At 42.9% G+C, this 12,976-nt stretch overlaps 1 protein-coding gene across 2 annotated transcripts in view; it reads left to right on the forward strand.

The window, feature by feature from the left end:
• Positions 1 to 12,976, forward strand: part of KIF13B (kinesin family member 13B) — a 156,941-nt gene that overhangs the window by 37,662 nt on the left and 106,303 nt on the right. For both annotated transcript variants that reach the window (XM_054988278.1, XM_054988287.1), the window contains exons 3-4: positions 11,454 to 11,466; positions 12,791 to 12,851. In XM_054988278.1, coding sequence (XP_054844253.1) covers positions 11,454 to 11,466; positions 12,791 to 12,851 — 74 coding nt within the window. The remainder of the gene's footprint in view (positions 1 to 11,453; positions 11,467 to 12,790; positions 12,852 to 12,976) is intronic.

The following is a 12,976-nucleotide window of genomic DNA, read 5'->3' on the forward strand; positions in this document are numbered from 1 at the left end:
TTTTTTGCAGTAATAATGTGAGTGCTCACGTAGAGATGCGTATGACTTCAGTATGGGCCAACATAGCTGTCCTCTGTATGAGCTTCTCAGAGGCTACTAATCAAAGCAACATAGCAGGCATTATTTTCTCTGAAAATTTAATTTTGTTTATGTTTCTTTTTATGGTACTCTCTATATATGCACATATTTAAGAGTTAATACTCTGATCTAAATAACCGCATAAAGACAAAGTGTAGAACAAAATGTTGAGTGCATGATTCATTTGAAACGGCGGCAACACTGAAGCAAAGATCTTAACGCAAACGCTTCTGACAGCCCTGCCTTGGAAAGGATGTGTTGGGGAAGGGTGCTTTATATGACATGTCCTTACAGATACATGATCTATTCTGTGTGCAGAATGGTTCCGCTTTGTCAAGCTTGGGCTAGTGAATCCTGCCTGGGGCTGTGTTGGCAATATTTGCTTTGACTCTTCATCTGGTGCTTGAGAGACGTTTCCCAAATTGTACCAAAGCTCCATCTACTCAAGCATTCTGTTTCAACAGTAGTTAGATGCCTCCAGGATACCCACACACAAGGCATAAGAAGGCTGTAGTTCTCCCCCCATTGTTTTTATTTCCCCTCTACAAGTGGTGTCTAGGACTATATTGCCCCTGCATATGGAGGTTCAGTTGGGATATCATAGTTAATGGCCACTGATGCAGAGACCTGTCCTCTGTACACTTCTCTAATCCCAATTGAAATGCATCTAAGCCAGTTGCTCTCACCGTGCCTTGAGGAAAAACATTGTCAAAGATTTATAGGCTGGGTGAACAAATGCTTCCCTTTTACTGAACGGACTGCCTATAAATTTCATTGAGGAGCCCAAGTTATAAAACCATATGAAAAGGAGAAATATTTATCTCCCCGCCATGTCCTGATTTACACCCCCACCCCGAAGTTGTTTTCTACAAATCAAAAATCCCTGAACTCCTTATGTCTAGTCAGCAAGGCACTCCAACCCCTTGATTATTTTGGTTGTTTTTTCCTGTCTCTTTTCCTGATCTTCAAGCTTCATTTTTGAGCTAGGGAGATAAATTGTTGGGGGAGGGGATTGATTCTCACTTCACTTCTGCATCCAGGGCCTACTTCTGTTAAGATGGGAAAATGAGCACCTGCCTACTTTGTGGGGTTTGGCCTGCTCAGTGTGGTGCTGTTGCGGACTCTGCTTTTAATAATCAATCGGCTACTTCTTTGCGACAGGTTTTTTTTTTTTAAGCCTCGTTTCTCTTGAAGCCATTTTAACGTGGTCTGCACATCCTTCTATTTGCTGAAACTTCCTTTCCCCAGATATGGCAAGATATATGCCATATCTTTTAAAAACTAGAATCAGTTCCTTTCTCCCTCTTCTTTCTAAGACCATTTAAGCGTGTTGCTTTGGGCTGCTTGCTTTTGCCAGGGCTTATTTAAACACTTGATTTTCATAGACTGGCATTTCTCCTCTTCTCTCCCCTTTCCCCCTCAGCCTTCCCAGCTCCTGGTTGCCTGCCATTCTCCATTAACCGCAACAGGAGAATGGAAAGGAGGGAGGGAATTGACAGCCTTTGTTCATCTCTTAAAGTAGTTGTGGTGACAGGAAAAATGACTGAACTGTAAACACAGTTTATTTTCACTTTGGATGTTGCAAATTGCGGGGGGAAGCTTGCTGTGAAACAAAAACAGGGTCTAATTTGAGCTTTGCCTGGCAAGTGTGTTTGCCAAATTTATGCCAGATTTGACACCTTAAGGACTGCATATGCAGTGAATTCAGCACTAATCGAGAATTAAAACTGCATCTTGTTCTTTTTTGTGCACTATTTTGAAAGAAAGATTTTTAAATTAAAACCAATGTTGCATTGATATAACGTTCACATTTTTTTACAGGGGTGGTATAGCAGAGTGGCTAACAAAGCACTTGTACTCACTCTGCAGATCACAGAGAGCCAAATTTGCAGTTCCCATCAGCCAGAATACTATTTTATGCCCTGTACTCTTAAGTACAATAATAATACATAGCTATGAAATAACCATTTTGATTACAAGAGTACCTCTGAGGATGTAGCGTTGTCTCTGCCTACCATTGTTGAACCTTGGACAGCCCTTGTTATCTGAAATGAGAGGAAGAACTAAATAAAACTTAGTTGAATATTAGGCCCATAGTAGTGATGAAATCATCCCAAGTTCTAAAGAAATTTCTCATTTTTCCTGGAAAATGGGACAAGTGCCATGGGGAATAGTGCTCAGAGAAGCCACAGGGGGCTCTCAAGCCACCGAGTGAGTATCACAGTAATAGAGTGAGCTGTGACTGTGGAGGTCCCATTACAAATATAATCTCTTCAACAAACTTGCTAGGTAACCTTAGGCAAGTTTCCCTTCTTCAAATCTTAGCCCACTCCCCCTGTCTCCATCTGGGGGTGATAATGCCTGGCCTACCTAACAGAGCTGCTGTAAGAATTACAGCAAGATAATACATGTCAAGCACATGGGATACTGAAAGCACTGTACACACCCTGTTATTAATATACCCCTTTCTCCAAGGAGCACAGAGCATGGTATGTAGAGATTAAAGTATCAGATTAGGACTGTGGAAACTTGGGTTGATGTCATCATTTTGCCATGAATCTCACAGTGTGGCCCAGTCTTTCTCAGTCTAATCTACCTTTACATGCTTTTGAAGATATAATGACGAATGGGAAAACAATATATACTGTCTCGAGCTGCTTGGAGAAGGATTATGATGTGTTCTCTCTACATGGTTCTCTCTGCATAAACATGGCAGTCCTCGGGGGGGGGGGGTAAAATGGAAGAGGAAAGAACCGGAACGTTCTCATGTTAGGCTGACAGATAGGCACTGAACCAAGGTTCTGTCCTGTGAGCTACGTGGTGGAGTAGGGATTTCAACCCAGTCCTCAACTACTCCATCACACTGGCTCTAAATTAAACTAGGTTATATTAGAGAGCTGTCCCCCATGTAAATGTTTTTAGTTTGAGTGTGTTAACAATTTGAGAATGCACAGCTTTAAAGAGGTTAAAATAATGGAATTTAAAGTGTTTAATGGTGCTGATCATACAAAACGGAGCCTGGGAAATATTTATGGTGATGACTGATTTTTAAATGACCTATTTCTAATCCCTTCAAAAATAAGGGCTTTGTAATCTGATGCTGCTGTGGAAGGTGTTGTTTCCTTTTTCTTATTCCTGTGCTAGACCTTTGGGTACCATGTCTTGTATGACTCTAATTATTTTAGCAGCCTTTGCTGCAGTGACTGTTCTTTCACCAGTGCAGGTCTGGACTCAAAAATATCTCTGAAAAATATTAACAGAATGGGTTTAACAGAATAAAAGACGCAATAGGATTTCCAGATGTTAGGGAAAGGGTTTTGTTATATAGTAAAAAAAAGAGAGAGAGAGAAATCTGTACTGAAAGTAGTTGTATGAGGTGCGTGTGCACGTGCACGTGCACGTGTGTGTGTAAGCAAGCCTTGGAAGTCAGTGGTGGGGTACATGTCCACCCTTGGATTCAGCATGATTGGGAAAAGCTTTCTTTCTGGATTACTAGAGAGGTATTGCTATTTTGAATAACAAGCTGAGCAAGAAGGGCCTTTTGGGGACCTATGGAAATCAAGCCAAAGGTCCACTAATCCAAGATTCCTATTTTCTACAGTGACCATCCAGATGCTTCCTGATATCCTTGAAACAGGGCATGAAGACCATTCTCTCCTGTTGCCTTCCAGCAATTGGTATATAGAGGTACATTTTCTCTGTACCTGGAGGTTCTAGTAAATGATTGTAGTTAATAGCCATTGGCGTTCCTATCCTCCAAGAATGTGTTTAGTCCCATTTTAAAGCCATCTAAGCTAGCAGCCATCTGGAGATCTTATGGTAGTGGAAGCCCTAAATTTAAATGTATATTATGATGCATTTATTTATTTACTTTTTTATACCCTGTCTTTCTCACTGCGACTCAAGGCAGATAGCACAGTGTAAAACAATGTAATCATATAGCATGACAATATCCAATAAGCAATGCAAGAGGACCAGGATTACAACATTAGAAACAATGCAAAAAAGATACAGTAAAATCAAGCAGACCCTGGAACTACAGTAGAAAAAAAATTAGTAAGAGTTTATGCCTGTCCTGAATCTGCTGTGTATCATTTTTGTTGACCCTGAGTTTCTGGTATTATGGGAGAAGGAGAAAGAGCACAATTTGTTTATCTCATGCATAATTGAATGAACCTGTCTCAGAAGTGGACTGGCCATTTAAGTTAACAGGAAATTTCCCGGTGGGGCCACTGCCCTGGAATGAAGGGCTGCTGGCAGCCCATAGTAATCAGAGCCAAGACCCAGTAACTGTGCCAGTGCTGCAAGGGCCACGGAGCTCAGACCCAAACAGTGACGGCAGCAATAAGAGTTGATTTCCTCATCGGCTACGCCACTTCCGGTGTTTGAGCCAGGTAGCCCGCACAGTCCTTGCTTGTGGTCCCACAAGGCCCACTCCGCCTGGTTTGTTCGGGGATCTCTCCCCCTGCTCTCTCATCTCTCTAAACCAAAAAATCTGAGGTACTTTGGCCTTTCCAAGGAAGGAAGGTGCTCTCATCCCTGTTCTGCTTGTTTCCCAAGATGTTCTTTCTTTGAGATGGGGTGACCAGATCTATACACAGTAGGGTTACCAGCCCCTCAGTGGGAGCAGGGGATCCCTTGCTTCCAGCCTCTGCCCCCCTTCTTACCTGGCTGGCAGGGGGTGGGGGTGGGGGTGGGGGTGGGGCTGGCAATGACATTGTTCCCCATGTGGTGTGGAAGTGACTGGGTGCACTGGTGGCCGAGTCAGTAAAAATTGACTCCAAACACTAAAATTTGAGGGAAATCTTGATCTTCCTAGACAAACAGACTACAGATACAGTAACCATTTAACCTGAGAGAATGCAATTCCTTCTGTCCTTTTCTCTTCCACAAATGTATTTAATTTCACAACAAGAGAGAGGTGGTTCCAGAAGCCAGGAAGACTATTAATTAATGAAGTAAAGCTGTTGTGGGGTTTCTGTAAACTTTGATGCACAAAAGGCAGTCAGAGTTGCCAATCTAGTGTCTCGCTATTCTTGGGGGATGGGAGAATAATAGAACAGATGTTGATAGCCCACCCAGCTAAATGCTGAAAGTAGGGATGAATGCGCGTGAGAATTCAGCAGAAATGTTAATGTCTTTCTCAAACTGGTCTTGTAGGGAACTGAAATGCCCAAAATCCAGCCCACAATGCTTGTGGAGAACTAAACATTTTTAGTTTAACACTATACTTTGTTCCTTTGTTGTAATATCGCTTCAGCTTCTACTTGGTATTAAGGTTCGATTTGATTGTTCCCTGGCTTTTATCCCCATCTGTCACTAAAATCTGATCTTGCTTGTTTTCCCATTTCTCTCCATCCCACCCCCACCCCCCCCCGCTCCCCGATCCTTATGGGTTTGTTAGGGCTTTTCAAAAGAAGCTTCTTCATTGAATCCTGGTATGTTGGTGTTTTTTTGATGCTTTAGCAAAAATATTATGGTTATTGATTTCAAAGTTTGGAAATAGACAAATTTGGCTGCCCAAATTCCAACGGATTAGCAGAGGAGGGATCTGAGGTGTAACTCTATTGCAGCTTCGTCAAGATTTCCGATCACCACGTGGAGAACTGTGGCTTTGCCGTTTTCATAAATGGGGTCACCCAAAGCTTAGCCTGTTCTTGCCATGGTCATCTTTCCTTCTGTCTGTGAAACAGTGACTGACTTTGAGTGACAGACACAGAGAAGGGTGAACCATGCCTCTAATACGGGTAAGGAGAACAACTTGTAGCACGCGTGTCTGTGTCTGTGTAATGTAAAATGAATTCTGATTTTTGTGACAAGGTGAGGCAAACTCTGCACATAAAGTAAGTTATACAAATTATTATGCATGCACCCTGCTTTCTTTGGCTCTCAACTTTTGCCAGGCTGCTTTGGTGAACAACTTGGGGGAACTTTGAATTACTACTATTGTAGGGAGAAGGCTGCTGATAGGATTTTTAAAAGGGGGAGGAAGAAGGCTTGCCTGCCTTTCCTATCCTGTCCTTCAGATTGTGTTTTGAAAGCCTAGTTTTGAACTAATAGAACAAAACAAGTAGGTGTGGGGGGAAGCACTGGATCAGTGCATGTTATATAAATATAACCGTGTCCCACCACTTCCTCTGTCATGTCATTATTACTGGAGAAGCAAGTTAATGCAGCTTCAAAAAATGCTTTCTTCCACTTTCATCAAGCCTAGAAGATGGTCCCCTACCTTGAGCTAGCTGATCTGGCCATGTGGATCCATATTGTTGTAACCTCGAGGCCTGTCTGTTGTGATGCACTCTGCATGGATCTGCCCTTGAAGTCAACTTGCTGCTGTTTGGTTGTTGGCAGCTATGCCCATGCATGCATGTCACATCCATTCTGCAGTCACTGGTATTGATCAGTTACCCAGTTCCTTTCAAGGTACTGGCTATCACCTACCAAGTTCTTCATGGCCTTGGACCAAGGCCTGCAGGACCTCTTCTCCTGCCATGCTCTGCCACATCTACTTTGCTCTTCTGAGCAAAGTGTTCTGATCTGAATAAGTCATCCTGCTAATGTGTGTGATCAGTAACAGCCTCGTACACGTGTGTTTTCTGTTGAGAATCCCACCTTGTGGGGCAGCCTGCCTGAGGAAGGCACCCACGCTTCTGTCATTTCACAGAATGTGCAAAACAGGGCGATTTTATAAAGGGATTAGAACAGCTCAGGAGGATACTTTTATAGGGGATTAGGATTGTAGTCTACTGCGGTGTTTATGTATCATTTTGTTTTTACTGAATTGTCTTCTATCTTTGTAATCTATTGTCTGCTTACTGGTGTAACATGCCTCGTACAGATTATTCTAATTCTGTAATCCAAGTCCTGTAATCCTAGTCCTATTGCATGGTTTTGTTGGATGCCTCATGCTGTCTGAATCTTTTTTTATAGTTTGTAATCCGTCTTGAGTTTCAGTGGAAAAGGCAGGCTATAAGTGAAGTAAAAAAAAAAGCTGGGGTGTCTTTCAGAGCCAGCATCATACAGAGCAACCAAGCCCTGAGTGGAGCTATGTAGAAGGAAGCGGGGTCTGTATTCTGCTTTGCATCGGAGAGCTGAGTTTAACCCTGGAACTCTGATTTCCATAGGTAGTGTGGGAAGAATCACCCCAGCTGGGAGCATTATATAATGGGGCACTGTATCTTTGGGGTGCAGGCTGTGCAGAAGCGCTTTGCAATCCATCCCTTCCCCCAGGATCTGTGCAATATGACCGCCTTCATTCTGTCCATGCACCCCCCCTCCATTATAATGGATGGGATTTCACTGTTAGTAATGACAACTTCTGGGTAGTATAATCAAGTCATTTAACTTTACATTTATTTCCCATCCCATTGTAAATGTTCCAGGCAGGTGTGGGGGGAGATGAAAAAGTGCACAAAAGAGATCATCAAAGTAGAATCAAGCCGAACTGCTAAGAACACCGGAGATATTGGGGGAACCCAACCTCCTCACATGCAAGGCATGACTTGTCACACTGACCACAAAAGGAGAGCCTTCCAAGACACAGTAACTATTGCTTACGGCTTTTCTCCTCTTCCCCAATGTGTTCATCTGTTCTCATCCAAGTGAGACACGCTTGGCCCATATTGACTCACTAATTGCTGTTGCATTCAAAATCTATTGTGGTTTTTTTAATGGCATGAAACATGCATCATAAACCACAGTATACCTGCTACATACTATAACTGACATGCATGATGTGAAAAATGAGCTAATCTTATGCAAGTAGCATTTTGATGGAGGGGAGTGGAGGGATATACTTGATTGCTGCAAGAAGGTAAAATGATTATGTGATATCTGACTTGGAAAGAACTGTTCTATGCAGATGGTTCGAAGAAAGTATGTGTGTGTGTTCCATCCCAATGCTTCTTAATTAGCTGAGATTAATATTCTTAATAGTGTGGGAATATGAGTTATGGGGATTTAATCTTCTAGACAGACAGACATAGATGATTTCCAGATGGAAATCAAGAATTTTCTCATCTATGTTATTCTTAAAGTTGTTAAATGTCTTTTATTATCACTCATCTCCTCTTCTACCGATGTGAAATATGTGAAGCTGGGGGTCTGAGAGCCCTTGCAATACCATGAAAAGAAGCAATTCGGGAATTTGGATTTGTGCTATGCAAATACAGCTTCACCTTATAGTGTGTGCATGGAGGGGGTGCAAACTACCTACATGTGACCTTGGCAGGGATGATGAAATTTGTTGCAGGGTAGGTGAGTGGCAGTATGAATCAGGGCCAGTGCTCTGGAGAAGGGGGGTTCTCAGTGGAAAATTCCCTCCCACCTTGCTTTAAGTCATTGAGAGGGTGAAATACAGTCCAGGGGCTGTCTTTCCATCCCATTGTAAATGTTCCAGGCAGATGTGGGGAGAGATGAAAAAGTGCACAAAAGAGATCATCAAAGTAGAATCAAGCCAAACTGCTAAGAACACCGGAGATATTGGGGGAACCCAACCTCCTCATACACAAGGCATGACTTGTCACACTGACCACAAAAGGAGAGTAGTCCTCTCCTTTTGTCTTTCTCCGTAGTGGAACTTAAAACAGCCCGATTTGTGCTTGTACTTTCAATTTGTGGAAGCGGTGCTTATGGAAGAACTAAACTTGCCACTTCCCAAGTGCTCCAGCCCAGTCCATATCTTTCCATCCCCTGATTGCTTTTTGCAGTTAAAGTCCATGCTGGAGATGTGATCATGGAACCACAACATCACATGCCATTCAGCTCACAGTTTTAATGTTTTAGAGATGATAAAGGATAGTTGGGTTTACTAAGAGATTAGGAGATAACATGGCACTAACATGCATGCACAGGATTCCACTTTGTGAGATTTAACTGGTTTTTGCAATCTATTAAAGATCTTCCCATTTAAGAAACACTTGGTTTGTGAGGAAATCCAAAATGGAGCTGCTGCTTGGTTGTATTGTGGCTTTGGGACCACTCTTGTTGGGGTTTGTATGGGACTGTGAATTGTATTGCAGTTGCTTTTAATAGATTGGTTGGATCTTTTTAATGTTGTATGCTGCTTTGGAGTTCACTGTCAAAGCAGAAAGGTAACTGTCAAGTGCAAAAATATTTAATGTTGACTTGGTTGTACTCCAGTTAGGATGGGAGAGGGTGGATTTTCTTGCCACACACATACACCACAGCGTTTATGGGTTTATGTTAGAGATTCTAATCTACATAGGATCTGTATATGTGTTAGCTTGAATCATGACCATATGCAGTTTGCCTTTATGCCTGGGCCACTGAGATGGAAATATCAGTGTGTATGCAAGAATCACATTTCCCACATGTATAGCCGCCCTTTGTTGTGGTTTCATTAAGGTTTCCTTTTCCTTTGCTCCGATGAGCAGTAAACGAGGATCTGTGTATGTGCATGTACACTCGCAAACGCACACACATGCTCATCTTTGTGGAAAGAACACAATGTTCGTTTCAAATTGGCCTTTTGGTCTCTATTGAGCTGCTTGTTTTACACAGCATAATCCCTTTCTGAAACCTCCATATGCGGAAAATGGCTGCAGGGATTATATTCTTCTTGTTGCTTTTAATCCCAAGCACCAAATACTATGTGCACAGTTCCTGTTTAAAGGCCATGTAGTAACAGAAGCCTGTCTCGCGATTTTGGTAGGGGCTAAAAGTAATTGGGGGCTTAATGTGCATGGTGATACCGGCCCTTGTTAGCCAAATTCTGCAAACTCCAACTCACCCCCTTTTCTGGTAACTGCAGTGCAGTTACTGTAGCTTACAGTTCCCAGGAGGCTCATTTCAGGTGTTAAACCTGTTAAGTGTTGAAGGTAGGGTTCAAGTGTGATGTAATGGATGGGGGGCAGTATTTGGAAACAGCAGACCCAGCTAAAGTTCGGTCACGTACTGTGTCAAGATTCAAGTTTGCATAGGACCTTGTAGTGGATGGCCACGGGGGTAAACGCATGAAGCTGCCTTATGCTGAATCAGACCATTGGTCTGTCAAGGTTCATATTATCCTCTGTGCCTGGCAGCGGCTCTCAGGTGAAGGTCTTCCACATCACCTACCACCTGAACCTTTTAACTAGAGATGGTGGGGATTGAACCTGGGACCTTCTGCATACTGAGGTCTTCCCCTGGCTCTGTAACTGTGTTGGCCAGTGATCCAGCCTGTGCATCATCATCCATCTCTAGCTGCAGGGAGTTTTCTGATCTTTATGAATGCTTGCAAATTAAGCTTGCTTACCCTGAGCAACTGCTGTGCTCCTGCTGCTTGTCGGGCTACCTTCAGACCGCCTCTGCCTTCCCGCCTTCCTGGACCTCGCTCCCAGTTTGGCCTGTGTGTTGGGTCCGACTCAGGAGGGTAGGGGCTGGAGCAGATTTAGCTGTGTTAAATGCTCTGCAGTGTTATACTGAAATAACTTGGGTTGGCTGTCAAGGCAAGCTAAGAGTATACAAAGGCCATTTGTTCCAGCAGCGTAGTGCAGAGAGCTGATTCTAGCCCCAGATTTTGGTATGAGGACAGTCAGCATTGCTGTACCGAACATTTTGGTCCAGTCCCTCAGGTGCTTATCTGAGCTGCACACAGGGCCTTTTTTGAGATGGGAAGGGACTAGTAATGTAGACCCCACTTTTCTGCATCACAGGAGTGTTCATCTGTACAGTCACTGGATGACCTTGAGCCAATCACTTGCATCCAACCTAACCTAATTCAAAGGGTGATTGTTGAGGATACAGTGTGTTTTCGGGGACGAGGGCACAAATGTGACCACCGTATTCAATTCATTCCCCAGGTAGGGGCAAATTATGATGCTTCTGTATTAAAGCTTAACTCTTTTTGATGGATTGTTGGGAGGCGAGCAGCCCCACAAGAGCTGCCTTGAGCTTCCTAAATACTAAAGAAATCTGCCAGCAGGGCTGCTGAGAACCACCAGAGGTTCTTGGACAAAGATTCCCTGCGGGGTCTCTCCACACCACCCAGACCCTTGATGAAAGCAGAGGAGAAAAAACAGCAACGGAAAGCAGTATCCATTCAATAAGAGCAAGAGGTAAAAGGCAAGATCTTAAAATTGCAGGATACCAAATGCAAAGGCTGACTCCCCCCCCCCCCCACTTGTCTCCTAAGGCTTAGTAAACTAGGTGCCAGATAGCCCACCCTGTGCGTGTGTGCTGGAGGTGGGATGTGTGCGTTCAACATACAGAGCTGAAATTGGAAGTGTGTATTGATGGAAGCAACTAGAGCTGCTTTAATGTATTTTAAGGTCGGTGGGTTTTTTGCCTTTAAAATTCATTGTGTTTTAACCAGCTATTTTTCCCTCTCTTCCTTTTCTCGCATGTTTGGGCTGTTCCCCCTCCTGGAACTGCAGGAGTCAACCAAAGGTAAAGAAATTTTCACTCGCACTTTGTAGTCTGTGTGTTGTGAAATATTATGATTGATTGGACTTTGCATTTAAAAAGGAAAAGTGACAAATCTTTGTGTGGAATCCAATCTAAAAGCTTCCTTCTGCTTAAAAACAAACAAACATTGGCAGCCAAAACATGAGTCACAGGAACAAATGAGAAACCAGTTACAGCTTGAGCTTTGAGGGCTGTGGACGAACAGTTCCGCTCTGTGTGTGTGCTTAAAGCTTTCTCTTATATTTGCCCAGCGGTAGATTGCAATTGCTGTTTACCAGCCTCCCGCTTTTTCGTTTTGCTGTGGATCCATGGAAACCTGGATATTTGCGGCTATGTTGTTCATGCAGTTCTCCACAGATTTCATTTTCTGCTTTAAGGGTGGTTTTGTATGCAGCCTCTGAACAACAACAGAAATCAGGCCTGAAGTCAAATACACAGCATTGTACGGTTAAGAAGATCAGTGGACTGTTATTGAACACATGAATATCTTCTTAAATGTTGGTCAAGGCTATGAGAGGGTTCTGTGTGGAATGTGTTTCTCAGACTCCCATATTGCCTGTCTTCTGTCAGCATGTGCAGTAATACTTGGTCCCTTTCTCAGGTCACTTCTAAAAAGTAGTGGGGTTTGGAAGTAATTTAACCCCATGGGGTGTGTGGTAGTGAACCCATAAGCATTGGTTCCTACTAGACCCAGAACAAAGGAAACCATAACAGGCAGGCCCAGTTTAAGTCTGGTCCTGGGTTATATGGCACAGATGTTGTGAGTCTTTAAGACTCTTAGAGCAGAACCACAAGTGACAAAAGGCACAGATTGGACACTTGTCAGCTTCCCTCAAGTTTTGATGGGAAATGTAGGCAGCTTGGCGGAATGTTGGACAAGTGACAGTTGAAAAGTCCATTGGACAGCAGTCAGAGAACGAAGCTGCGAGACCAGGATGCCTACATTTCCCATCAAAACTTGAAGGAAGCTGACAAGTGTCCAATCTGTGCCTTTTGTCACTTGTGGTTCTGCTCTTAGTCAATTCAAAATCCAGCCCCTGTTAATATTCTGCAGTATCACACAGGAGAATGGTGTACTGGCAGATGGATCTCAGAACCTGTAGGAGGTTTTTTTCTGCTTTGTTTATTTATATCTGTGTTCAGTGTTATTTCTGTTGTAAGCTGCCTTGGATATTTTTATGAAATTAAATAAGCCAAACAAATGATATCTTTCTCTGCTAATTGGTGCTTTTTTTAAAACTTATAGTGGGTTCTTCTAATAGGTTTTTTAAAAAAGTAAGTTGTATCTTTGGTTATCTTTGCACAGGTTTTTGCCTATGATCACTGCTTCTGGTCTATGGATGAAGCACTCAAAGAAAAATATGCAGGTAGTATTTTGTCATCATCACTAAGATAAACTGGGGAAAAGTGGTATTGGTGATGTTGCAGAAAAATAAATATTAGATGAGACATTAACTTCACTGTGTTTAAAATTCAGTCTTTTGAACTGAGG

Source organism: Eublepharis macularius, chromosome 1 (genome assembly GCF_028583425.1).
Source record: "Eublepharis macularius isolate TG4126 chromosome 1, MPM_Emac_v1.0, whole genome shotgun sequence".
Classification (NCBI taxonomy): domain Eukaryota; kingdom Metazoa; phylum Chordata; class Lepidosauria; order Squamata; family Eublepharidae; genus Eublepharis; species Eublepharis macularius.